The sequence below is a fragment of the Salmo salar genome, chromosome 20 (assembly GCF_965601325.2).
Source record: "Salmo salar chromosome 20, fSalSal1, whole genome shotgun sequence".
Taxonomy (NCBI): domain Eukaryota; kingdom Metazoa; phylum Chordata; class Actinopteri; order Salmoniformes; family Salmonidae; genus Salmo; species Salmo salar.
The window spans coordinates 19,929,620-19,957,234 of record NC_138310.1 but is presented as its reverse complement, the minus strand read 5'-3'; the positions used below and the strand labels follow the sequence as shown (position 1 = coordinate 19,957,234).

Here is a 27,615-nt window from a genome sequence, read left to right as displayed (position 1 = left end):
GTGCGTACTGCTAGGATGAGAGGAACACGCGGGCACAGCACAAGGAGGAGTCGACCACCTCTCCTTGAGCCAAATGCACTCGTCCCTCCTCTCTGCAACAGCCCGTTCCCCCCTTAAACCTTGGCCAAACCCCCGCCCCATCTCTCCACTCTGTCTGTTTTTCCATACCGTACAGTCTGAACACACCGGCACGAAATGGATACGGAAGGGAGCCAGAGCAGCCTGTCCTCCACGGACTCCCCTCACGACCCCTGGTAAACCTACCTTCCTTAGTCGGCTATACCTAGTCATGAGATCGATACACCTCCGAGACAAACCCGGGAGTTGAGAGAAACTACCTATTTTACTGAGACGGAGAGCGTACTCGCACTTTTTGTGTTGTTGGTCCATGGGCTTCTCATCTTCAAAGAGAGACCGCCCATTCATAGTATTTTTGTGAACAGCTAAGTTATATATAGGCTTCAATAACGGTGTTATAATTTATATTTAGCGAGTTAAATATTGCTGTAACGGGTCGACATGTCTAAATGATTGAACTGCCCTTGTTTACCAAACATCAAAGCTTACATATTACGTAGGCCTATTTAATGTGCATTTTCACTTACGTGTTATTTCTTTTAGCAAAATGTTCATAGGCGGTCTCAGCTGGCAGACGACACAAGGTGAGCTTTTTCTCCAAACTCCATCAAACTTTTATCAGCCGTTTATTCTCGTATGTAATTCTCAGTCATGTGTTTTTAAAGTCACAGTGAGAGTAGGAAATAATAATCTGTAGCTATTAGCCTAAATTCTAGGCTAAATTTTGATTCAAGATTTCTAAAAGTGATGAATCAGTTGTGCTACACTCGCTTGGCATCTAGGTAAATTCAATCAGAGGTCCTTTGCTAAAATCAAAGTCCCTCATTCAACACAGATCAGTAACCTACCATACAGGGGGATATAATACAGAATGCCAAAATGAAAATGAACCAATGCTAAAGAAATGAGACAAAACTATAACTGGCCCTAAATCTTTACTTTGGCAATAAGCTATTGTTCAAGACAATAATTGAGCCCATCGCAGGAAGAAAGATCGTTGCATTCCTTGAGGGATGAGTTTTGTCTTGATTCTGTCATTGGATATTGTATCATAGTTTACTCTCTTTATGCAGTATGTATGTTGATATAACCGAAATATATCCTATTCTGTATAGGCTGTCATGGTCAACTTGAAATATTCCTTATTTTATGTTCTCATTACTGGACATTAACATTGTTGACGTTTGAACCGAATCACAGACTGCGACCATCAGAAAGTTGAACAATGGTGGCTACAATTCTACCATAGTAGGCTGTAGCGTCACACACCACCTGCTTTATGCAACCGACATACAAAACAAATAGTTTATCTCAGTTTGTTGGTCTTCTTTCTTTCAGAGGGATTGAAAGAGTACTTTTGCAAGTATGGCGAGGTGAAGGAGTGCATGGTGATGCGGGATCCAGTTACCAAGCGCTCTAGGTGAGGGGGGTGTGCGTGGCGCAGCGCCCTATCAGAAAAGCCCAAGCCCGCTCAGACACATCACACCAGTTAAACTGCTCGTGATTACATAGGCCTACTTAATTCACATGATTATTATGTGTCCATACTTTCTTTGTGTTTTATTTATTTTACAGTGCCTTCAGAAAGTATTCATACCGCTTGACTTATTCCATATTTTGTGTTACAGGCTGAATTCAAAATGGAATAAATAGATTTGTCTCACCCATCTACACAATGTCACATAATGAAATTTTTTTTTGCACATTTATTGAAAATAAAATATAGATATCTCATTCAGTATTCATACCCCAAATGTTAGACTCACCTTTGTCAGTGATTACAGCGGTGAGTCTTTCTGGGTAAGTGTCTAAGAGCTTTCCACACCTGGATTGTACAATATTTATTCTTTTCAAAATTATTTCAGCTCTGTCAAAATGGTTGTTGACCATTGCTAGACAACCATTTTCAGGTCATGTAATAGATTTTCAAGCAGATGTAGGTCAAAACTGTAATTCGGCCAGTCAGGAACATTCACCGTCTTCTTGGTAAGCAACTCCAGTGTAGATTTGGCCTTGTGTTTCAGGTTATTGTCTTGCTGAAAGGTGAATTCATCTTACAGTGTCTGGGGGGAAAGCAGACTGAACCAGGTTCGATCCCAGGCTTTATCTCAACCGGCCGTGATCGGGAGTCCCATAGGGCAGCGCACAATTGACCCAGCGTTGTCCTGGTTAGGGGAGGGTTTGGCCAGAATAGGCCGTCATTGTAAATAAGAATTCGTTCTTAACTGGTTTTCCTCTAGGATTTTGCCTGTGCTAAGTTCCACTGCGTTTCTTTTTTTATCCTAAAAACTCCCCAGTCCTTAACGATTACAAGTATACCCATAACATGATGCAGCCACCACTATACTTGAAAATATGAAGAGTGGTTCTCAGTAATGTGTTGTATTGCCATAAAAAGGGGTTGAATACTTATTAAGTCAAGACATTTCAGCTTTTCATGTTTAATTATTTTTCAAAACATTTCTAAAAACATAACTGCACTTTGACATTATGGGGTATTAGGCCAGTGACAATCTCAATTTAATCCATTTTAAATTCAGGCTGTAACACAACAAAATGTGGAAAAAGTCAAGGGGTATGAATACTTTCTGAAGGCACTGTATATGCTGATATTTATTTGCAGGGGTTTTGGATTTGTCACGTTTGTTGACCAGGCCGGTGTGGATTCAGTTTTGGCAGTAACCAGGCATGAGTTGGATTCAAAAACAGTGAGTTATTAATCCACTTAAAGTATTTCTGTAGACTAGAATACTTTTCTAATATTATCACTTCTATTTTTACCCAAAAGCCTACTCCAAAACATGTTTTCTGTTCTCAAGAACTAACTAAAACCATATTTCATATGTCTGTAGTAGTTTTATCAATTTTAAGTCTTTTAGACATATTCTACATTTTCTTTACTTTTGTAAAGTTATTACATTATCTCTGGGAAATAAGTCAAATATAAATACAAAATTAAGTAAATGTAGATATATTATTGCCTTTATATGGCACTGTTAAAGTTACCATAGCTGCCTTTAATTGAATCTAGACTACTAAACTATGCTATTAGTAAAATACTTATGAGTATTGCTTTTCCCAATATGATTTACAAGTGTTCTTTACACATGACACTTAAAATGGGGTCTAAAAACTACATGTTGAGCCATGGAGTAAAGTTCAGGAATAGACTTGGCTACAGAATGTGCTCTCTCTTTCCCTTACCCTCCCACAGTGAAACGGTCAAGAAAGCGTTACACAGTGTCAATTGCCATGGAAACTGGGGGACCCAGACAGGGTTGTGCTCAATTGCACAGTTTCTGCTTCATAGCAAGTGTAAACTCATCGTCAAATGTTCTGCATGCTGTTTTATACTTCAGTTCGCAAGTAATTTGTTCCTAGGGTGAAAATTACCTCCATAACTCTCTTATTTAAACACATCAATTCATTAACTTGTGCCTCTGCACCCTGAAACTAGTAAGCTACAGGTGTTCATGTAGTTGGGACAAGATGGTGATATTCCCAACATTGTCATATCGGTGCTATTCAATAGGGATGGAGTGTCAGAACAACCACTACCATATGGAGGGGAATTATGATCCCTTGTGGGAAAACAAAAGAAAATCTCAGAACTCCGTTAGCCAGATCAAAGAATGCACTATTGTTTCGGACAACCTGTTCCTATGTGTACATATGCATGAGGGAGTGTGTATAACTTGCTTTTTTAAAACTCTGGGGGTTGTGTGGTTTTGTTATTAATGAATGTGGGCTGGTTTGGGAACAATGCTGCCAGTTGGTCGTCATAGGGATGGCTGAGTTCCCCCTTACTGGGTGGGAGTGGTGATGGTTGGGGGTAGGTCAGTGTATTGAAATGTGCTGAGGCTCCTTCTTCCCTTTTGTGTTTGGAGAGGTACACCATCTCAACATATCTACAGATATACACAAGGAAAATGAGTTGAGACTACAGAGGACACCACTCGAGGGAGGGAGGGAGGGAGGGAGGGAGGGAGGGAGGGAGGGAGGGAGGGAGGGAGGGAGGGAGGGAGGGAGGGAGGGAGGGAGAGTCGTAGTTAGGGTGGAGAGCTATATGGGAGAGAGAGCGAGTAAATCTCAGTAAGACAAAAATAATGGTGCTCAAAAAAGGTCCAGTCGCCAGGACCACAAATACAAATTCCATCTAAACACCGTTGCCCTAGAGCACACAAACGATACATACCTCAGCCTAAACATCAGCGCCACAGGTAACTTCCACAGAACTGTGAACGAGCTAAGAGACAAGGAAATAAAGGCCTTTATGCCATCAAAAGGAACATAAAATTCGACATACCAATTAGGATCTGGCAAAAAAAAAGCTTGAATCAGTTATAGAACCCATTGCCCTTTACGGTTGTGAGGTCTGGGGTCCGCTCACCAACCAATAATTCACAAAATGGGACAAACACAAAATTGAGACTGCATGTAGAGTTCTGAAAAAATATCCTCTGTGTAAAACACCAAATAATGCATGCAGAGCAGAATTAGGTTGATACCCGCTAATTATCAAAATTCAGAAAAGAGACGTTAAATTCTACAACCACCTAAAAGGAAGCGATTCCTAAACCTTCCATAACAAAGCCGTCACCTACAGAGAGATGAACCTGGAGAAGAGTCCCCTAAGCAAACTGGTCCTGGGGGTCTGTTCACAAACAGAGCCCCAGCACAGCAACACAATTAGATCAAATCATGAGAAAACAAAAAGAGAATTACTTGACACATTGGAAAGAATTAACAAAAAAAACTGCAAACTAGAATGCTATTTAGCCCTAAACAGAGAGTACACAGTGGCAGAATACCTGACCACTGTGAATGACCCAAACTTAAGGAAAGCTTTGACTATGTACAGACTCAGTGAGCATAGCATTGCTATTGAGAAAGGCCACCGTAGGCAGACGGCTATGTGCACACTGCCCACAAAATGAGGTGGAAACTGCGCTGCACTTCCGAACCCCCTGCCAAATGTATGAGCATATTAGAGACACATATTTCCCTCAGATTACACAGATCCACAAAGAATTCGAAAACAAACCTAATTTTGATAAACTCCCATATGTACTGGGTGAAATACCACAGTGTGCCATCACAGCAGCCAGATGTGTGACCTGTTGCTACAAGAAATGGGCAACCAGTGAAGAACAAACACCATTGTAAATACAACCTATATTTATGTTTATTTATTTTCCCTTTTGTACTTTAACTATTTGCACATCGTTACAACACTTTATATAGACATAATATGACATTTGAAATGTCTTTATTCTTTTGGAACTTCTGTGAGCGTAATGTTTACTCTTAATTTTGTTTTTCACTTTTGTTTATTATCCACTTCACTTACTTTGGCAATGTTAACATATGTTTCCCATGCCATTAAAGCAGTAAAGCAAGTCATAGGGTGGAGAGCTTTATGGGAGAGTGAGAGTCATGTGGTGGAGAGCTTTATGGGAGAAAGAGAGAGTCATAGGGTGGAGAGCTTCATGGGAGAGAGAGAGAGTCGTAGTTAGGAATGAGAGCTTTATGGGAGAGAGAGTGTCATAGGGTGGAGAGCTTCATGGGAGAGAGAGAGCAAGAGTCGTGGTTAAGGTGGAGAGCTTTATGGGAGAGAGAGAGTCATAGTTAGGTTGGAGAGCTTTATGGGAGAGAGAGATTCATAGGGTGGAGAGCTTTATGGGAGAGAGAGAGTCATAGTTAGGTTGGAGAGCTTTATGGGAGAGAGAGATTCATAGGGTGGAGAGCTTTATGGGAGAGAGAGAGTCATGTGGTGGAGAGCTTTATGGGAGAGAGAGAGAGTCATAGGGTGGAGAGCTTTATGGGAGAGAGAGAGTTGTAGTTAGGAATGAGAGCTTTATGGGAGAGAGTGTGTCAGGGTGGAGAGCTTCATGGGAGAGAGAGAGCGAGAGTCATAGTTAAGGTGGAGAACTTTATGGGAGAGAGAGAGCAAGAGTCGTGGTTAGGGTGGAGAGCTTTATGGGAGGGAGAGAGTCATAGTTAGGTTGGAGAGCTTTATGGGAGAGAGAGAGGGTCGTAGAAAGGGTGGAGAGCTTTATGGGAGAGAGAGCGAGTCGTAGTTAGGGTGGAGAGCTTTATGGGAGAGAGCAAAAGTCGTAGTTTGGGTGGCGATTTTTATGGGAGAGAGCAAGAGTTCTATTTAGGGTGGAGAGCTTTATGGGAGAGACAGTCATAGTTGGGGTTGAGATCTTGATGTGAGAGGGTGTCATAGGGTGGAGAGCTTTATGGGAGAGAGAGAGAGAGAGTCATAGGGTGGAGAGCTTCATGGGAGAGAGAGTGTGTCATTGGGTGGAGTGCTTTATGGAGAGAGAGAATGTCATAGGATGGAGAGCTTTATGGGAGAGGGAGAGAGAGAGAAAATGTCATATGGTGGAGATTATTATGGAGAGAGAGAGCGAGAGTCATCGGGTGGAGAGCTTTATGGGAGAGAGAGAGTCGTAGTTAGGGTGGAGAGCTTTATGGGAGAGAGAGGGTGAGAGTCGTAGTTGGTGTGGAGAGCTTTATGGGAGGGTGAGTTTCATAGGGTGGAGAGCTTTATGGGAGAGAGAGTTTCATAGGGTGGGGAGTTATGGGAGAGATAGCCATAGGGTGGAGAGCTTCATGGGAGAGAGAGAGAGAGATAGCCATAGGGTGGAGGGCTTCATGGGAGAGAGAGAGAGATAGCCATAGGGTGGAGAGCTTCATGGGAGAGAGAGCGAGAGAGAGATAACCATAGGGTGGAGTGCTTTATGGGAGAGAGAGTGCCATAGGGTGGAGATCTTTATGGGAGTGCGAGATAGAATGTCATAGGGTGGAGAGCTTTATGGGAGAGAGAGAGAGAGAGTGCCATAGGGTGGATATTTTTATGGGAGAGAGAGAGCGTGAGTCATCGGGGGAATTTTATGGGAGAGAGAGAGAGTCATAGGGTGGAGAGCTTCATGGAGAGAGAGAGTCATAGGGTGGAGATCTTTATGGGAGTGTGAGATAGAATGTCATAGGGTGGAGAGCTTTTTGGGAGAGAGAGAGTCATAGGGTGGAGAGCTTTATGGGAGAGAGAGAGCGTGTCATTTTTAGGGTGGAGAGCTTTATGGGAAGGAGAGAGAGTCGTAGTTAGGGTGGAGAGCTTTATGTGAGGGCGCGAGTCATAGTTAGGGTGGAGAAAGTTATGGGAGAGACAGAGTCATAGGTAAGGTGGAGATCTTGATGGGAGAGGGAGAGAGAGTGTCATAGTTAGGGTGGATAGCTTTATGGGAGAGAGTGTGTCGTAGGGTGGAGAGCTTTATGGGAGGGAGAGAGAGTCATTGGGTGGGGTGTTTTATGGGAGAGAGAGAGAGAGAGTCCCATAGGGTGGAGATTTGTATGGTAGAGAGAGAGAGTCATAGGGTGGAGAGCTTCATGGGATTGAGAGAGTCATCTGGTGGTGATCTTTATGAGAGAGAGACAGTGTCATAGGGTGGAGAGCTTTTTGGGAGGGAGAGAGTGTCATAGGGTGGAGAGTTTAACTGGAGAGAGAGAGTCATAGGGTGAAGAGCTTCATGGGAGAGAAAGAGAGTCATAGGGTGAAGAGCTTAATGGGAGAGAGAGAGAGTCATAGGGTGAAGAGCTTCATGGGAGAGAGAGAGAGTCATAGGGTGAAGAGCTTCATGGGAGAGAGAGAGCGAGAGTCGTGGTTAGGGTGGAGAGCTTTATGGGGGAGAGAGGGAGTCGTAGTTAGGGTGGAGAGCTTTATGGGAGAGAGATTGAGTTGTAGTTAGGGTGGAGAGCTTTATGGGAGAGATTAGAGAGAGTCATAGGGTGAAGAGCTTGATGGGAGAGAGAGAGTCATATGGTGGAGAGCTTTATGGGAGTGAGAGAGTCGTAGTTAGGGTGGAGAGCTTTATGGGAAAGAGAGTCGTAGTTAGGGTGGAGAGCTTTATGAGAGAGAGATAGAGAGTGTCATAGGGTGATGAGCTTCATGGGAGAGAGAGAGTGTGTCATAGTTAGGGTGGAGAGCTTTATGGGAAAGAGAGAGAGTCGTAGTTAGGGTGGAGAGCTTTATGTGAGGGCGCGAGTCATAGTTAGGGTGGAGAAATTTATGGGAGAGACTGAGAGTCATAGGTAAGGTGGAGATCTTGATGGGAGTGCGAGAGAGAGAGAGTGTCATAGGGTGGAGAGCTTCATGGGAGAGAGAGAGATTCATAGGGTGGAGATCTTCATGGGAGAGAGAGAGTGTCATAGGGTGGAGAGCTTCATGGGAGAGAGAGAGAGTCATAGGGTGGAGATCTTCATGGGAGAGAGAGAGAGTCATAGGGTGTAGATCTTCATGGGAGTGCGAGATAGAATGTCATAGGGTGGAGAGCTTTTTGGGAGAGAGTGTCATAGGGTGGAGAGTTTAATGGGAGAGAGAGATTCATAGGGTGAAGAGCTTCATGGGAGAGAGAGAGATTCATAGGGTGCAGAGCTTTATGGGAGAGAGAGAGAGAGTTGTAGTTAGGGTGGAGAGCTTTATGGGAGAGAGATTGAGTTGTAGTTAGGGTGGAGAGCTTTATGAGAGAGAGAGAGAGAGAGAGAGAGAGAGTGTCATAGGGTGATGAGCTTCATGGGAGAGAGAGAGCATGTCATAGTTAGGGTGGAGAGCTTTATGGGAGAGAGCAAGAGTCGTGGTTAGGGGGGAGAGCTTTATGAGAGAGAGAGAGAGAGAGTGTCATAGGGTGGAGAGCTTTATGGGAGAGAGAGCGAGAGTCGTGGTTAGGGTGGAGAGCTTTATGGGAAAGAGAGAGAGTCATAGTTAGGGTGGAGAGCTTTATGTGTGATAGAGAGTGTCATAGGATGAAGAGCTTCATGGGAGAGAGAGAGAGTCAAAGTTAGGGTGGAGAGCTTTATGGGAGAGAGCAAGAGTCGTAGTTAGGGTGGAGAGCTTTATGGGAGAGAGCAAGAGTCGTAGTTAGGGTGGAGAGCTTTATGGGAGAGAGCAAGAGTCATAGTTAGGGTGGAGAGCTTTATAGGAGAGAGCAAGAGTCGTAGTTAGGGTGGAGAGCTTTATCGGAGAGAACAAGAGTCGTAGTTAGGGTGGAGAGCTTTATGGGAGAGAGAAAAAGTCGGAGTTAGGGTGGAGAGCTTTATGGGAGAGAGAGAGAGTCATAATTAGGGTGGAGAGCTTTATGGGAGAGAGCAAGACTCGTAGTTAGGGTGGAGAGCTTTATGGGAGAGAGCAAGAGTCGTAGTTAGCGTGGAGAGCTTTATGGGAGAGAGCAAGAGTCGTAGTTAGGGTGGAGAGCTTTATGGGAGAGAGCAAGAGTCGTAGTTAGGCTGGAGAGCTTTATGGGAGAGAGAGCGAGAGTCGTGGTTAGGGTGGAGAGCTTTATGGGAAAGAGAGAGAGTCATAGTTAGGGTGGAGAGCTTTATGTGTGATAGAGAGTGTCATAGGATGAAGAGCTTCATGGGAGAGAGAGAGAGTCAAAGTTAGGGTGGAGAGCTTTATGGGAGAGAGCAAGAGTCGTAGTTAGGGTGGAGAGCTTTATGGGAGAGAGCAAGAGTCGTAGTTAGGGTGGAGAGCTTTATGGGAGAGAGCAAGAGCCGTAGTTAGGGTGGAGAGCTTTATGGGAGAGAGCAAGAGTCATAGTTAGGGTGGAGAGCTTTATAGGAGAGAGCAAGAGTCGTAGTTAGGGTGGAGAGCTTTATCGGAGAGAACAAGAGTCGTAGTTAGGGTGGAGAGCTTTATGGGAGAGAGAAAAAGTCGGAGTTAGGGTGGAGAGCTTTATGGGAGAGAGAGAGAGTCATAATTAGGGTGGAGAGCTTTATGGGAGAGAGCAAGAGTCGTAGTTAGGGTGGAGATACAGTGAGGGAAAAAAGTATTTGATCCCCTGCTGATTTTGTACGTTTGCCCACTGACAAAGAAATTATAAATCTATAATTTTAATGGTAGGTTTATTTGAACAGTGAGAGACAGAATAACAACAAAAAATCCAGAAAAACACATGTCAAAAATGTTATAAATTGATTTGCATTTTAATGAGGGAAATAAGTACTTGACCCTTCTGCAAAACATGACTTAGCAAAACCCTTGTTGGCAATCACAGAGGTCAGACGTTTCCTGTAGTTGGCCACCAGGTTTGCACACATCTCAGGAGGGATTTTGGCCCACTCCTCTTTGCAGATCTTCTCCAAGTCATTAAGGTTTCGAGGCTGACGTTTGGCAACTCGAACCTTCAGCTCCCTCCACAGATTTTCTATGGGATTAAGGTCTGGAGACTGGCTAGGCCACTCCAGGACCTTAATGTGCTTCTTCTTGAGCCACTCCTTTGTTGCCTTGGCCATGTGTTTTGGGTCATTGTCATGCTGGAATACACATCCACGACCCATTTTCAATGCCCTGGCTGAGGGAAGGAGGTTCTCACCCAAGATTTGACGGTACATGGCCCCATCCATCGTCCCTTTGATGCGGTGAAGTTGCCCTGCAGAAAAACACCCCCAAAGCATCATGTTTCCACCTCCATGTTTGACGGTGGGGATGGTGTTCTTGGGGTCATAGGCAGCATTCCTCCGAGCACGGCGAGTTGAGTTGATGTCAAAGAGCTCCATTTTCATCTCATCTGACCACAACACTTTCACCCAGTTGTCCTCTGAATCATTCAGATGTTCATTGGCAAACTTCAGACGGGCATGTATATGTGCTTTCTTGAGCAGGGGGACCTTGTGGGCGCTGCAGGATTTCAGTGGTTCACGGCGTAGTGTGTTACCAATTGTTTTCTTGGTGACTATGGTCCCAGCTGCCTTGAGATCATTGACAAGATCGTCCCGTGTAGTTCTGGGCTGATTCCTCACCATTCTCATGATCATTGCAACTCCACGAGGTGAGATCTTGCATGGAGCCCCAGGCCGAGGCAGATTGACAGTTCTTTTGTGTTTCTTCCATTTGCGAATAATCGCACCAACTGTTGTCACCTTCTCACCAAGCTGCTTGGCGATGGTCTTGTAGCCCATTCCAGCCTTGTGTAGGTCTACAATCTTGTCCCTGACATCCTTGGAGAGCTCTTTGGTCTTGGCCATGGTGGAGAGTTTGGAATCTGATTGATTGATTGCTTCTGTGGACAGGTGTCTTTTATACAGGTAACAAATTGAGATTAGGAGCACTCCCTTTAAGAGTGTGCTCCTAATCTCAGCTCGTTACCTGTATAAAAGACACCTGGGAGCCAGAAATCTTTCTGATTGAGAGGGGGTCAAATACTTATTTCCCTCATTAAAATGCAAATCAATTTATAAAATTTTTGACATGCGTTTTTCTGGATTTTTTTGTTGTTATTCTGTCTCTCACTGTTCAAATAAACCTACCATTAAAATTATAGACTGATCATTTCTTTGTCAGTGGGCAAACGTACAAAATCAGCAGGGGTTCAAATACTTTTTTCCCTCACTGTATTTATGGGAGAGAGCGAGAGAGTCATAGGGTGGAGAGCTTTATGGGAGAGAGTCATAGGGTGGAGAGCTTTATGTGAGGGCGCGAGTCGTAGTTAGGGTGGAGAAATTTATGGGAGAGACAGTCATAGGTAGAGAGCTTTATGGGAGAGAGAGAGTGTCATAGGGTGGAGTGCTTTATGGGAGAGAGAGTGAGAGTCGTGGTTAGGGTGAAGAGCTTTATGGGAAAGAGAGAGAGTTGTAGTTAGGGTGGAGAGCTTTATGTGTGATAGAGAGTGAGAGAGTGTCATAGGATGAAGAGCTTCATGGGAGAGAGAGAGAGTCATAGTTAGGGTGGAGAGCTTTATGGGAGAGAGAGAGAGAGAGCCATTGTTAGGGTGGAGAGCTTTATGGGAGGGGAGGGAGGGAGGGAGGGAGGGGGGAGGGAGGGGAGGGAGGGAGAGGGAGGGAGGGAGAGGGAGGGAGGGAGGGAGGGAGAGAGAGAGAGATTTGTCTCCATGACACCTCCCTCCAAAGAGATTGGACACAAACCAGCATCTTTGAAAATGATCATTCCTGGGATACCAGACTAGGTGACAGTTTAACCTCCTATAAAAACCTAGAGCAGTAATAGATTAGATCCATGTGTTGTCAGCTGGATGGAGCATGGCTGAGTGTGGTTGGTAACAGGGTGTGACTGTGCTCTGCGTGGCCGGTGCTCTGTTGCAGCTTTAGAGTGTGTGTCTGTGGTGGAGAAGGCTCAGTGACCAACGGCAGGGGTGGGATGGTGAATAGGATTGGCTTTAGTTTAGAGCGAGAACACCCTGCCCCCTCTCTTCTCTCTCACAGCCGCAGGCAGGCTGTCCTGTTAGACAGTAGAGAGAGAAACCTTCTCTAGTGGCAACCGAAAGAATTGACCATGCTGTGACTGACTAACCTGCTCCAGGACAAGAATGGAGGGAGGTCCACTCAGAAGGACTTTTTTAATTGACTTTTATTTGTCTGCTAGTGACTTGAGTATCCTATCTACGGAGAATTATTGTATTATGTTTTAAGGTTACTCCCATCGGAGTGATGTTGCACTCTGTCATCATGGTTTAGAAAAGGGTTTGAGGTAAAGTGAGAAAGTGAGGAAGTCGTAAAGTGAGGAAGTCGAGGAGAGCGAGGAAGGGATGCATGAAGGGAGAGTGGGAAGATGTCAGGTGGGATCACCCCATCTGTGATTAATATGGATCTTTCAGTGTAACATTTCTAGTGTTGATTCAAGAGTTACATTAACACCGTAAAGAGTTAAATTAACACTCAGTTGTGTAAAAGAATGCCAGTGTTGGTCAAATCAAATGTACACTGCTCAAAAAAATAAAGGGAACACTAAAATAACACATCCTAGATCTGAATGAATGAAATAGTCTTATTAAATACTTTTATATTTTCATAGTTGAATGTGCTGAAAACAAAATCACACAAAAATAATCAATGGACATACAATTTATCAACCCATGGAGGTCTGGATTTGGAGTCACACTCAAAGTTAAAGTGGAAAACCACACTACAGGCTGATCCAACTTTGATGTAATGTCCTTAAAACAAGTCAAAATTAGGCTCAGTAGTGTGTGTGGCCTCCACGTGCCTGTATGACCTCCCTACAATGCCTGGGCATGCTCCTGATGAGGTGGCGGATGGTCTCCTAAGGGATTTCCTCCCAGACCTGGACTAAAGCATCCGCCAACTCCTGGACAGTCTGTGGTGCAACGTGGCGTTGGTGGATGGAGCGAGACATGATGTCCCAGATGTGCTCAATTGATTTCAGGTCTGGGGAACGGGCGGGCCTGTCCATAGCATCAATGCCTTCCTCTTGAAGGAACTGCTGACACACTCCAGCCACATGAGGTCTAGCATTGTCTTGCATTAGGAGGAACCCAGGGCCAACCGCACCAGCATATGGTCTCACAAGGGGTCTGAGGATCTCATCTCGGTACCTAATGGCAGTCAGGCTACCTCTGGCGAGCACATGGAGGGCTGTGCGGCCCCCCAAAGAAATGCCACCCCACACCATGACTGACCCACTGCCAAACCGGTCATGCTGGAGGATGTTGCAGGCAGCAGAACGTTCTCCACGGCGTCTCTAGACTGTCACGTCTGTCACATGTGCTCAGTGTGAAGCTGCTTTCATCTGTGAAGAGCACAGGGCGCCAGTGGCGAATTTGCCAATCTTGGTGTTCTCTGGCAAATGCCAAACGTCCTGCACGGTGTTGGGCTGTAAGCACAACCCCCACCTGTGGACGTCGGGCCCTCATACCACCCTCATGGAGTCTGTTTCTGACCATTTGAGCAGACACATGCACATTTGTGGCCTGCTGGAGGTCATTTTGCAGGGCTCTGGCAGTGCTCCTCCTTGCACAAAGGCGGCGGTAGCGGTCCTGCTGCTGGGTTGTTGCCCTCCTACGGCCTCCTCCACGTCTCCTGATGTACTGGCCTGTCTCCTGGTAGCGCCTCCATGCTCTGGACACTACGCTGACAGACACAGCAAACCTTCTTGCCACAGCTCGCATTGATATGCCATCCTGGAAGAGCTGCACTACCTGAGCCACTTGGGTGGGTTGTAGACTCCGTCTCATGCTACCACTAGAGTGAAAGCACCGCCAGCATTCAAAAGTGGCCAAAACATCAGCCAGGAAGCACAGGAACTGAGAAGTGGTCTGTGGTTACCACCTGCAGAACCACTCCTTTATTGGGGGTGTCTTGCTAATTGCCTATAATTTCCACCTGTTGTCTATACCATTTGCACAACAGCATGTGAAATGTATTGTCAATCAGTGTTGCTTCCTAAGTGGACAGTTTGATTTCACAGAAGTGTGATTGACTTGAAGTTACATTGTGTTGTTTAAGTGTTCCCTTTATTTTTTTGAGCAGTATATTTATATAGCCCTTCTTACATCAGCTGATATCTCAAAGTACTGTACAGAAACCCAGCCTAAAACCCCAAACAGCAAGCAATGCAGGTGTAGAAGCACGGTGGCTAGGAAAAACTCCCTAGAAAGGCAAAAACCTAGGAAGAAACATGGAGAGGAACCAGGCTATGAGGGGTGGCCAGTCCTCTTCTGGCTGTGCCAGGTGGAGATTATAACAGCACATGGCCAAGATGTTAAAATGTTCATAAATGACCAGCATGGTCAAATAATAATAATCACAGTTGTTGAGGGTGTAACAAGTCAGCACCTCAAGAGTAAATGTCAGTTGGCTTTTCATAGCCGATCATTGAGAGTATCTCTACCGCTCTTGCTGTCTCTAGAGAGTTGAAAACAGCAGGTCTGGGACAGGTAGCACGTCTGGTGAACAGGTCAGGGTTCCATAGCCGCAGGCAGAACAGTTGGTGTTCCCATTATTATCATATTACCCAGCATACTCTATTGCAGGTTGATTTTTTGTTGTTGTTGTTGTTGTTTATGTCAATATCTATGTTTTTACATGTACATTGATTGATTAATTAATCTTATGCTACTGAAATATAAATAACATTTAAAAAAAAACGTATTTATTGGACTTATTGCACCCGTTATGGTTGTTCCAGTTTATATATTTAAGGTAGTCTCATATCTTAGTCTTTCTAACCCTGGCAGTCATTCTGAATGCAGGTGGTGTGTTATCCAACATTTTTGGAATTTTTATTATCCCAACTCTGTCTGGATTCCAATAGGAATTGCACATCACTTCACAAACCAGCATAATATGATTTGCAGGGCTGACGTGGCATATAAACTGAGTTTCAGGCCATTGAATTAGAGTAAAACTAGGCCCTCAAAAGAAGGCCTTATGAAATATGTATTGTCTTCAATAATTAAATTTTAATGACAACATATTCAGCTAAGTACTCACTTGGTGAAGGCCACAGGACTGAAAAGTAATGAATGCAACAGCCATGTCTCTGTCACTACCAAACACAGCCATGTCTCGGTCACTACCAAACACAGCCATGTCTCGGTCACTACCAAACACAGCCATGTCTCGGTCACTACCAAACACAGCCATGTCTCGGTCACTACCAAACACAGCCATGTCTCGGTCACTACCAAACACAGCCATGTCTCGGTCACTACCAAACACAGCCATGTCTCGGTCACTACCAAACACAGCCATGTCTCGGTCACTACCAAACACAGCCATGTCTCGGTCACTACCAAACACAGCCATGTCTCGGTCACTACCAAACACAGCCATGTCTCGGTCACTACCAAACACAGCCATGTCTCGGTCACTACCAAACACAGCCATGTCTCGGTCACTACCAAACACAGCCATGTCTCGGTCACTACCAACACAGCCATGTCTCGGTCACTACCAAACACAGCCATGTCTCGGTCACTACCAGTCACAGCCATGTCTCGGTCACTACCAAACACAGCCATGTCTCGGTCACTAACAAACACAGCCATGTCTCGGTCACTACCAAACACAGCCATGTCTCGGTCACTACCAAACACAGCCATGTCTCGGTCACTACCAAACACAGCCATGTCTCGGTCACTACCAAACACAGCCATGTCTCGGTCACTACCAAACACAGCCATGTCTCGGTCACTACCAAACACAGCCATGTCTCGGTCACTACCAAACACAGCCATGTCTCGGTCACTACCAAACACAGCCATGTCTCGGTCACTAACAAACACAGCCATGTCTCGGTCACTACCAAACACAGCCATGTCTCGGTCACTAACAAACACAGCCATGTCTCGGTCACTACCAAACACAGCCATGTCTCGGTCACTACCAAACACAGTCATGGGGTGTACTGGTAACGCTAAAATTCACTCGAAAGGCACCCTGGGAAATATGCAATTAAGGCTTAAAACTACAGCAGGGCTATTCAATCCGAAACATTTCTGGTTTGGTATTTTGTATGTGTCTTCAAAGAACCATCCCATTTATGGTTCTTCAGAAATCCTAAAATGGTTCCCCTATAGCATCGTTCTCCAGAACCTTATTTGGTTCCAACTTGCACCTTTATTTTAAAGAGTGCATGGTTGGACTGTAATTGGTCAAATGGATTGTCCTGATTTGATAAGCCTCCTTGCCTTTTTCTAAGGCTCAGCTCTGTGGACAGTCGGTGGGCCTGGGTTACGGCCTATCTCCCTGACACCTCTGCCACGTTTAGCATTATCCAATAAATATGTCATCATTAAAAAAATTTAAAGCAGGATGTTTTGCAGTTTGTGGTTATGTATTTTACTTTGTGTCTTAAATATAGAAAAGGGGGGCATTTAACTTTCTCCAATCAATTCTCTATTCGGGTCATTCATTTTGTTTTCAAAAATTATTTTATGAAAAAGTTCCCTCACCTGTCTAATGTCCATATTTTCCCCCCATGGGTGTGTGTTGGTTGCTGTACGTTGATTTTGTTTGTGTGTGTGTCTGTTTGTTTGTTTTTTAATGTGCACAGGAGTGTTGGACATCAGGAGGGTTGGTGACCGGAGGTGACTATCAGAGTAGTCTAGCAACCATAGAACTAAACAGTAGACTGCATCCGATACACCATTCAGTCTAGCGGAGCCTTCTCACTCTGCTCAGGAGAACCTGCCGTGATGTCGACACTATACACGTAGACATAACACTGTACTTTACTCTGGTAAACGCATGTGGTGTACCACAGAGGCACTAGCTCTCTACTGTAGTTCTACTGTAGTTCCACTCTACCCTGTCATGGTTACGGACTAATATAGTGCTCTTAGCACTGTACTGTCTTACTGTCTTGTAGCATAATAGTACAGCGTGGAATACTCTAGTTGTTCTATTAGATCAGTAGAGACTAATACTATAGAGGTCTCTAATTCCTGTACTATAGTCTCTATAGTTGCATCTTTTTTGTATGGTGTAGTTACTCTTTATCCAATCTGAACAAACGACTATATTGTCAATTGGAAATATATGAATTTAATGGTTTGGCTTTTGTTATTATTATTTATTATCATTATATTAATTTAGTGTCCAATATTTCAGTCTCTGCACTGTTAATGATAGCTTAGCTCCCACGTTTTACTGAAGAACTGTGTGGAAGAACGGCGATAAACACACTATGAAATGTTGGCTTTTAAATGGCTCACAAAATCATCATAACGTCTTAGCAGGTGAGAAAAACAAACAAACTGAGGCTGATGTGCTGTCAGTGTGTGAGGTTGACGGCTCTCTCCTCTGTCTGCCTCAGTCCATTCTCCCTCCTCGTCTTCCTCATCTTCCTCTTGTTCTGTGCTGTCCTTCCCTTTTTTCACCTACTGTGTCTCTTTCGCCGTCCTTCCTTTTTTGTGGAGGTGAGATGTGTTTGTGATTGTAGTGCCTGTGTGAGATTCCAGGAGATCACATGCTGGTGACGAGAGGAGGTGAGGGTTGTGGAAGGCAGGCAGACATGCCGTAAAACATTCCCACTCATTCCACCTGCACATGCACACCTATAAACCAGCACTTCAGGCGTTGGAAAAGTATTCATAGAACTGAGAGCAACCCTGGCTAGGCCAATGGGGTTATGGTTACAATGGAGTTAAAATGAGAGTTTCTTAGTTCCAAATCTACCAGCAGATTCTTTCAGAGGGAAAGTAAATGTTATACTCATCAATGTTTTTCATCTTCTATGCCCCACGTTGTGAAAAGAACAATCCCTCGGGTCTTTCCTCTAGTTGTCTTTTTCCTCTAGCTCTCATAATGACCTAATGTACTGGTGCAGCATTGTAACCCGGACACCCACGTTAATAAGGAACCCTTACAGGATGAGGCAAGGAGCGGCACCAAAGAGACCACAACCAAGGACTTGGTTCACATTTACCTGATTTCATGGGCTCTGTATGGAGCTGTGTGTCTAAACCGGCCTTTCTCCTCTTAACTTCCTCCTCTAGATTGATCCGAAAGTTGCATTCCCTCGTAGAGCCCAGCCCAAGGTGAGTGAGCCAGTCTACTGATGGTTTATCAGGGCTTAGTCCTGTGAGTCCAGTGTGAATGGCATTGCTGGGAGGGAGCAGGTTAGCCTGTGCTTGCTATGTTAAGCTTTTCACATTCTATCTGGCCTAATGCCTTGTCATGACTGCTGCTGTGACATCAATGTGATCTGTACACTCTTGTGTGATCAAGTGGCTTTTGTTAACACCTTATACAGCACAATAATGTACATTTATATATTCATAAGAGCGTGTAACCTGCAAGTTCACCGGCATTAATGCAGCTGGTGGTAGCAGTAGTAGTTTTCTACATAAACAGAGTAATAACTATGTTAATAATGTTGGTCGTGATGCCATAAATATCAACATTAAGTCTAAAAACATTTTGTGCTAATACTTGGGCACAGTTATTTCATCTGACTCCTTTATTTTTCATGCGAAGGGGTCTTTTAGGAGCTTTCAGGTAAATTTCAAGCTTTGCCTGCTGGTGGTTTTTCCATTGGCAGCTTAATTAATATATCATAGAGATGCACAATACCAGGCTACCCAACTACAGCCACCGTTAAAGGTTCATCTTAATCAATGGCGTTATCACAGTTATTCATTCTCCATCCAGTCATAAACCGACCCATTTCCTATTGCAGCTAGTGACTCGGACCAAGAAGATCTTTGTTGGAGGTCTTTCCGTGAACACGACCATTGAGGATGTCAAGGCGTATTTCGAGCAGTTCGGAAAGGTAAGCAGCATGGGAGTTAGTATAGCTACTGAAATGTGATGTAGATGTGTGTGGATCTGTGTCTCAGACTGTGTTGAGGGAGTGGAGATGAGTGTGACGTTGCGTCATCCTCCATGCCACTGTTTTCCTCAACCCGTCTCACGTCTTTGTTGTTCAGATGAAACTGATTGCTGAGGTAAAGGTAAAAATGAAGTGCAATTGAAGAGTTGTTTTGGAAGGGAGGAGAGTTACTTGTGGGAGGGGTGGAGGAGAAGAAGGATAGAGAGGGTAGAACGGAGGTATGGAGCATTAGGCTAAGTTAGGGAAAAGAGGGAGAAAAAAGTTTTGGAGAGGGAGTGAGTGTGGTGATGGTAGGGAAGGGGGAGGGATTATCAGAATTTGAATTAATCTGATGTAACAGCTGCTCCTACCCCCAACCCCCTCCTGGTCCGTTACCGTGGTGACCCGGCTTGCCCATTGTCCCCAAGTAATTCAGCGGGCAAGGGGTTTTGTGTTGAGGGTGGGGGGGAGGGGTGGGGGGGGGAGGGGCGGGTGGTTGGAGAGCGTCAACCCAGGAGTTTTGTAACAATAACACTGGTTGACCAACGGTCAAAACAGACCCAAACCAGCATACGTGTCACTTCCAGTCTGTCTTCAGTTCTTCAAAATTATGCCTTTGATTTTATTTGAATATCCATAGATATTTATTTGAATATCCGTATTGTACTCAGTTTTGACGCTTCCCACCATAGATTCCAAGGGCTTTGAAATGCAGAGCAGAGATAATAAACGAAGAGGTAACAAAGGCAGAAGGGAGAGCGGGTGCAGAGACGGTTATGTCTTTGAACAAAGCTAGGCAAATATTTTGCTAGTTTGTACAGGAGTTCAATATTTATTGTGGTGCACTCTTACTCCTGTTGAATCTTCAAACTTTTCTTACTTTTTGTTGACATTGTAACTATTTTAAACAGACAACTTGAAATAGTGGTCGCAAGTAACCTATGCAAGTAAGGTGCAAATTCAGTAGGAAATCATATAAACCAATGAGCCTGCATGCTAACTAGATTAGCTTTCAACCCCAATAAAAGGCTGTGGCAAAGCTAATTTATGTAGTTTACCATTAGTCAGTCAGAGCAGTGTGATTATGTAATATTAAAATCAGTCTTGATAATTAAAATGTTACTTCCTGTATCTATCACATACGTAAGTGGTACATGAAGTGCTTCGCTCCCAATCATAAAATTGCATTAATGGAATGAGATGGAGAGAGAGATGGCTAGATGGAGAAATGTAAGCTCTAGCCACCCATGGAAGTTTCTGATTAGACTGCCTCGCTGGACCTTTTGTCTCCTGCCCTGCCCTGGACAAGGGGGTGGAGCGAGGGATGGGGAGAGAATGACTGGGAGGATGACCAGTGGAAGAGAGGGTAAGAGGGGAATATTGTCCAGTGCACCATTAAAATGTCCCGTGTTTGCAATATATAGCTTTGAAGGACAGTTATTGACTTACTTAGAAACATTTAGTTAGATGAGTTAAATGAGGACATTGATGTTTTAACCTGTGTACATTTTAATTGCACTGGGTACTTGTGGGGAACATGTGAAAAACATATCTGAAGTGTCAGGACAGTTTTATCATCCTGCAGGTTGTAGATTTCAGCATTTAATTCAGACTTCTAATTCAGTATATACAGTTTGGTTAAAGTTTGGTGCTCTAAACTGTGGAGCAACATTGTCTGTGTTCCATTGCTGTGTCATGGTGCTTGGACTAGAACGAGGGCAGGCCTGGTTAGGGAGACAGGAGGGGTGATAGGGAAATGTCAGAGTGGAAAGAGTCAGGGATTTGAGAGAGCTAAGACTGACAGGTCTTCTTTCACCCTGGCTGGAGGCCCTCCTCCCTCACCCTTGACCTTTCTTCGTGCAAGCTACCCAAGGGTGGACCCAAGCACGAACACACACACTGACACACGCACATTGACTAACACAATGTGTCAGCTCTGCGTGGAACCGTATAGGCGTGTGAATAAGTGGCTCTGGCAAATGGGTGGTGGAACCATGTGCACCTGCCTTTGGCTTTATTACAAACTGAAAGGCATCAGATATTGAATGTGGAAAGCACACATATTGCTTTACTAAAATATGACTTAGCAATTAATTCAGGAGTTCATTTGAATGATATTAGGTGTTTGGCAGTTGCTTTTTTTATTAGATTTTGTATTGAAATGTATTGGTCTGTGTTCAGCTGAAGATGAATCCTGGGCCTCTGTACTATGAAGGAGGGAGGTACAGAGGGAGAGGAAGAGAGGGCACTAGGAGAATAGGAGTTATGGCTGGCTGTGCCAACAGACAAAGCCTCCACACCTCTTTGTTCTCTTGCACCCATTCTTTGTCGCTCTCTGTTCTCCTCCCTCCCAATTTAGTCCCACATTTTCTGTCTCCACCTCTATCTCACGATACTGTTTCTTTCACTTCTCTTTCTCTCACACACCCATCTCTACCTCACCATGGTCTGTACCTGTATTCTCTCCCTAGTCCCTCTTCCCCATATCCAACATTATACATGCCCACATTTCTACCTTACTTATTGTACCTTATCTGTCTGTCTATATCTCTCACTCTTCCTCTCTCTCTCACACATCCTCTCTCTTTCTCTGTCTATCTATGTCTGTATCTCTCTCTCAAACTCTCTCTCTCTCTCTCTCAACAAATAATGCGTGATACGGATAAAGATTTTTAAGAAAACTTTTTACACAGTTGCCATGGGAATGGCAAACTTTGGAAAGTAGGGGGAGCGAGGGTGGATTATGTCCTCTTTTTCAGAGAGAGATTCCAACTATGCAGTTCAGAGGCAAGACATCTAACTAAGAGAAACAGGGAAGTGATTCTGATTTTGTGTTTGTGAATCAAACCTTTTCTAGCGGCCATCTTGTGCCCATGCATCACTAATGTCCCCTCTTAAGATGTTTCTTTCTTCTTCTGTTTTCTTCTCTTCCTCTACTGTGCTCCCCTCCCTCCTTTGAAACCTGTCCCCCTCCTCCACCCCTCCTCGCTCTGCCCCTTTTCTCCATCTGTTGCTGAGCCTCCCTGGAGAACTTGAGAAGGGGTGAGGTCAGACAATATGGCGCGTGCGTACATTTGTGTGAGGTGATGTGTGTAAAACTCTGTCTCCTCTAGGTTGATGATGCCATGCTCATGTTCGACAAGACCACCAACAGACACAGAGGTGAGACTGAGAAACCCTCTCTCTGTCCAGTACTCTAAGCCTTACATCTCCATATCCTCAATAGTTTTTTTTTACATTTAAGTCATTTAGTGGGTTCATCTTAAGGTAGCTAGGTAAGACAACCACATATCACAATCATGGTAAGTAATACTTTTCCTGAATAAAGCAACTATCAGCTATCTCCTCCTCATAGGCTGAACAGGAGGAACTGAGTAGGAGGAGAGGAACAAGTCTAGGATAATTAGTCAGTCTGTTAATCGGGGATCAGAATAAAGCCTCCTAAAGCGCCTTCTACCCACCCTGGGACTGATCGATTATGACAGCCCACCAGCTTTACTCTGGGAGGGAGGGAGGCTCGCTGACCTGGCCAGCAGGGAGGGGGGAGGGGATGAGCCAGGAACAGCGGCCCAGAGGCGGGAGGGTGCGAACGTACTAAGCGGCTACTACAATACCTAATACAGGAGGTGGTTAGCAGTCTAGCATTAGCCCCACAGCAGAATGGATTTCCCCAAACGTGGGTTTGAGATGTTCAATAATGGGCTTTAATCAATGGTGTTGCCGAGCACTTCATGAGCTGACCCTCCTCACATACATTATTTGTATTTGTCCACTCCAGGGTTTGGCTTTGTCACGTTTGAGAATGAGGATGTGGTGGAGAAAGTGTGTGAGATGCACTTCCATGAGATAAACAGCAAAATGGTGAGCTAAGAAGGCTTTAAATAAATCCTTCGTTATTCAATACACAATGTAATTGTTAGTTGTGGTTGTTGACAGTTTTGTCCCCCTCGTGTGTGTTCATGACAGGTGGAGTGTAAGAAGGCTCAGCCCAAGGAAGTGATGTCACCCACGGGCTCAGCCAGGGGGCGCTCTCGGGTGATGCCCTACGGCATGGATGCCTTCATGCTGGGCATCGGCATGCTGGGTAAACTCATAGTGACGAGGATGACGACAGTAATGTCGACGATGATGTGGCCCCTCATCCTGTTACCCCATACCATCACACATCCTCTCATAATATCATATTTTATATTATGAGGAGATGATTTACCACAGAAGTTACTACCGCTAGGGGACAGATAGCATACTCTTCATAACATCATCTCCCCTTAGTAAGATCATTTCATATTTGAGCCTGCCAAGTCTATTAAAACATGTGGTACCAAATTAGTTTAAGTTACCCTGGAATTGATGCGCACTGTATGATCTTAGGAAAAAGTAATGTGTGTATGTATGTAATATTGATATTTATGAGAGATATATATATATATATTTATACCTATATAAAATAGGATTTAGTGGTTAAAGCATGCCTCTGAAGATGGGGTAATGACACTACCATCTACTGTTCAGTCTGAGAACTGCAATACTCCCAATGACGTTGGCAGGACGAGGGAATTATAAGCAAGGGTACAGTTGTTAAGATAGATCAACTTTGAGCTGAGCATACGTACACAGCATACGCTGTTGGCTGATCTAGAATAACAAATGTTATTGAGTGTATTGTTTCTGTGAACCTGTTGTTACATTGACAGTATCCTCTTTCACAGGCAGGGGGCAGCACTGTTTCACTCAAACACAGACCCATGACTGTCCTTTCGCCATAGGTTACCCAGGGTTTCAGACAGCTACGTATACTAGTCGAAGTTACACTGGCATCACCCCTGGATATACCTATCAATTCCCTGGTAAGAAGCTACTCCTCCACCCATTCATACTCCCTTGAGTCAATCATGGCCATTTTGGGAGGTTCCTGGACGGTCACAGAGTAGTAGAGGAGTCCAATCATTTAATGATGGTTGTGTGATCCTATTCATTTTCACTTGGTGTGTGTCTAGACTCGTCATACTGTGTATAGCTCCCACAACACAGACAAACTCTTTAACCAACACAGCCTCCATGGAAGCTCATAATGCACTCTGAGTGTCATTTGCTGCTTATAAATATCAGGGAGTGGACTACATGTGCTTTGTGTGTGATTGTGTGTGTTCCTAAGAGAAAGAGTGGGTATGTTTGTGGGGGGCAGTATATTCTTATTCCATCCTAACGTATTGCGCTTGAACCACCAGTTAAGCTGAATTTTTCTTCTACGTAAATCTGCCACTTCCCATTCGCTCTTCATTTCTTCCTCTTACGCCATCTCATTGGTGTGTTCCCTTGGTGTCTCCCTAGTTGTGTGTGTGTGTGTGTGTGTGTGTGTGTGTGTGTGTGTATGTGTGTGTGTGTGTGTGTGTGTGTGTGTGTGTGTGTGTGTGTGTGTGTGTGTGTGTGTGTGTGTGTGTGTGTGTGTGTGGATGGGTGTGTTGCTTACCTCGCACTCTCTGATGTTTCTGTTCTAGAATTCCATTTAGAGAGGACCCCTCTTCTGACATCACCACACCCCCCTGAGCTCACAGGTCAGTCCCTCCTCTGGCCTTTACAAGCAGCATGCCGTCCGTCTGCTACACACCCCTTTACTGTGCTACACACCAGTTACTACACACTAATTACACACCACAGTCGTGGGTTTGCCCTCATCAGTGTAATGTAGCCCCATATGTTAGAGGTGGACATGATGTCAAGGATAATGGTAAAAATCATGTTCTGACTGACCTCTAGAGAGGTCAACGCTGTTTGTAGCCCGAGCTGGATTTGAAACCTGCTGTACCTCCTCTACCCTGTCAGCCATTCCTCTGTCGGCATACGGACCAATGGCAGTGGCGGCAGCAGCAGTAGCAAGAGGTATGTATGAGGGGTTGAGAAATGTTTGCCAATTTGATGTACAGTATTTCTCCTGTGTAACTAATTATGTGTCTGTCTACTTATTTGCATCTGTATGTTATTTTAGGCTCCGCCCCCTCTCGCTCGGGGGGGTTCAGCAGCCCTGGGCCAATGGCAGACTTATATGCAGCAGCCAATCAGGAGTCTGCTGTCAGCAGTTACCTCAGCGCTGCAAGCCCCTCCCCAAACACTGGGTTCGGCCATAGTCTGGGGGTAAGACACAGCCCTTACCACGTAGGTATTTTAGACCCTATTCATGTTTGGAAATGCAAAATGTGTCTGCATACTATCTGTTCAGTTTGTCATAGGAAGACTATCTATGCTACATAGCAGTGCTCTTAAGATGTTGATCTTGGCACATGTTCATAGATCCATCTTGCAATACTGTCCAATCCTGTGTTATGATCGTATACATTGAGGGGGTCTGTTATGAGCATAGAATTGTCTGTCAAAGGAACAAGTAATGTTGCTCTTGGGTAATATACTGTCCATTTTGACAGATTTTGCTTGCACATTTGGTGAGGGTTGTGTTATTGTATTATTGAATGTGATATGATGTTGGTGATGTTGAGGGTGTTGGTGGTTGTGTTGTGATGACTGGGCGCTCCCTCTAATCTCTCCTGTGTCTGACTGCTCCCTACAGGGCCCTCTGATTGCTACGGCCTTCACTAACGGCTACCACTGAGAGAGTGAGTCTGCTACTATACCCACCCACAGCATCACATACTCAGAAGAGTCATGTTCCATTCAAATAAATCACTCTAATTTACTGTACATTTATTGTAACAATATAATGTTGCCTATACACACATGAAAATTGTCTCAATTTCTCTGCAGAGCTGTGAACTGAGAGATGGAAAGCTTTGAACTGGTCTGACACTCCTCTCTGGCTGTGTGATGCTGCAGGTGCAGTGGGAACACTGACCCTTGATCCCTGATGTCCACGCCCCTCCTCCCACTGAGGATCTCTTTTCTTCAGACTTCCTGTGTTCGGTCTTAACATCCCCTCCTGTCTAACATGTTACTGTAGTTAGCAGAAAGGAACAACAACCTTTAAAAAATATATATTTCTGCTTGTATTAGAAAAACATGCAGATAATTCTAGCTACTTTTTTATTTTATTTCATTTGACTGTTTTGTGGAAATTGTCATGTATTCTTGTATGTCTTAATTCTTTTTTATAATTTTTTTCCATTTGATTCTTTTGTCAGAAGAAGGTGTTTTATTGAGAGGCGGTGAGGGAGAAAAAGTGATCTCCATGTACGGAATATGTGAAGGAGCAAGTATTTGTACTGAATAAATGTATATTTATCTTTCAGTACATACAGAACTGCTGATAATACAATTTTTTTGTATGTATTACAAAGTTGAAAAATGTATATCTTGGTAGGTTTTTAACAAACATTTGTTATACTAATAATGATAAAAGTAACAAAATTGATAGTCATGAGCCTATTTCCAGTCAGATTTGTCTTTGTAAAATATTGTAAATATAACTGTCTTTTGGATTCTGCAAAAAACGAGGGGTATTGGGAAGGCAGTGATGGTATTTGTTTTCAGCAGATGTTTTTTTACTTTCATTCATACTGTTTGGTGTTGGGCACTCAGACTGATACATATCATAGTGTATTTGTGTGATTCATAATCTTTAGCTGTCTGAGTTGTGAGACTGGTCCAGGTCTGTCAGAGTGAAAGGGTTTGCTCCTATACTGTGAATTCACGCAGGAACCCGTTATCAGCACTGGGAGAGAGAAAGCTTGTGGGGATATTCCTCTTTTGAGTAGGCCTAAAACGGTTTCTTTCATCATTACTTGGAACTTATTTTATTGTTGTTTTAGAATGATAATTTTGAATATGTAGTGGTTGTAAAGGAAAATGAAGGACAAACATGCAGGAACCAGTCATAAAACAGTTTCACAATGGTACGATTTCACGGCTAGATTCTTTCGCAGATTGTGTTGTGTGACTGCGGGTTTGTGTGTTTGTGCATTGTATGGCTATGCGGTCACACTGGAATTAGTTTTGAAATGTATTGTCAGGGAATGGATACATTGGTGGAAAATGTGAATTTATAATCTTCATTTTGGTTTGTTAATGAACTTCCTTGTCTCTGTCGATGTGTGGAGGGGATTTGTTCATTCATTTCAGTGCTAAATTAACACTCTCCTGAGGCTCTTCCATGATGAGATTGTATGTATTTCTCCTCAACCCCCTTCTCCACACTGACAGATACACTGTACATCTACTGGATGACACAGACTGGAGCCATGAAACTCATAAGAAGCTATATACTTGTAAAAAATGTTACCTTTTTGCAATGGGAGATTAGATAAGGTGTTTTACTTTAGTGGTTAGTTTAAGAACAAGAGGCACTGTCAATTTCTATCACCAAGTTGTAGATGTTGATATTTTTCTAAGCCTGCTGATTGATTGCCATGGTGTTGCAGCCTTTGGACTCTGTGTTTACTCTGAAAGGTTCTTGTCAACACTGTAACCCTCTTTTCAATTTTTTTACAATTCCTAATAAATTATTTTTAAACATTCTA

The 27,615-nt window shown here is 44.0% G+C and overlaps 1 protein-coding gene across 9 annotated transcripts; it reads left to right on the top strand.

Moving 5' to 3' along the window:
- Positions 1–64: 64 nt before the first annotated feature.
- On the top strand, positions 65–27,615 carry LOC106579940 (RNA-binding protein Musashi homolog 1). Of its 9 annotated transcripts, none has more exons than XM_014160358.3 (15): positions 65–254; positions 622–662; positions 1,417–1,498; positions 2,702–2,786; positions 18,336–18,377; positions 19,019–19,111; positions 22,264–22,312; positions 22,929–23,011; positions 23,117–23,234; positions 23,860–23,997; positions 24,649–24,705; positions 24,908–25,030; positions 25,137–25,282; positions 25,713–25,758; positions 25,976–27,615. In XM_014160358.3, exons 1-14 carry the CDS (start codon positions 196–198, stop codon positions 25,752–25,754), a joined length of 1,158 nt encoding a protein of 385 aa, XP_014015833.2. In that variant the 5' UTR covers positions 65–195; the 3' UTR covers positions 25,755–25,758; positions 25,976–27,615. The 9 variants fall into 9 exon arrangements, with proteins under 9 accessions (XP_014015833.2, XP_014015832.2, XP_014015834.1 ...); XM_014160357.3 differs by having other exon boundaries at positions 66–254; positions 25,907–27,615; XM_014160359.3 differs by having other exon boundaries at positions 67–254; positions 23,917–23,997; positions 25,137–25,303; positions 25,907–27,615.

Coding starts and splice junctions, on each gene's coding strand:
- LOC106579940 (XM_014160356.3), top strand. CDS start 196: ATGGATACGGAAGGGAGCCAGAGCAGCCTGTCCTCCACGGACTCCCCT. Junction 2,787..18,335: donor ATGAGTTGGATTCAAAAACA/GTGAGTTATTAA, acceptor TTCCTCCTCTAG/ATTGATCCGAAAGTTGCATT. Junction 25,304..25,712: donor TAAGACACAGCCCTTACCAC/GTAGGTATTTTA, acceptor TGCTCCCTACAG/GGCCCTCTGATTGCTACGGC.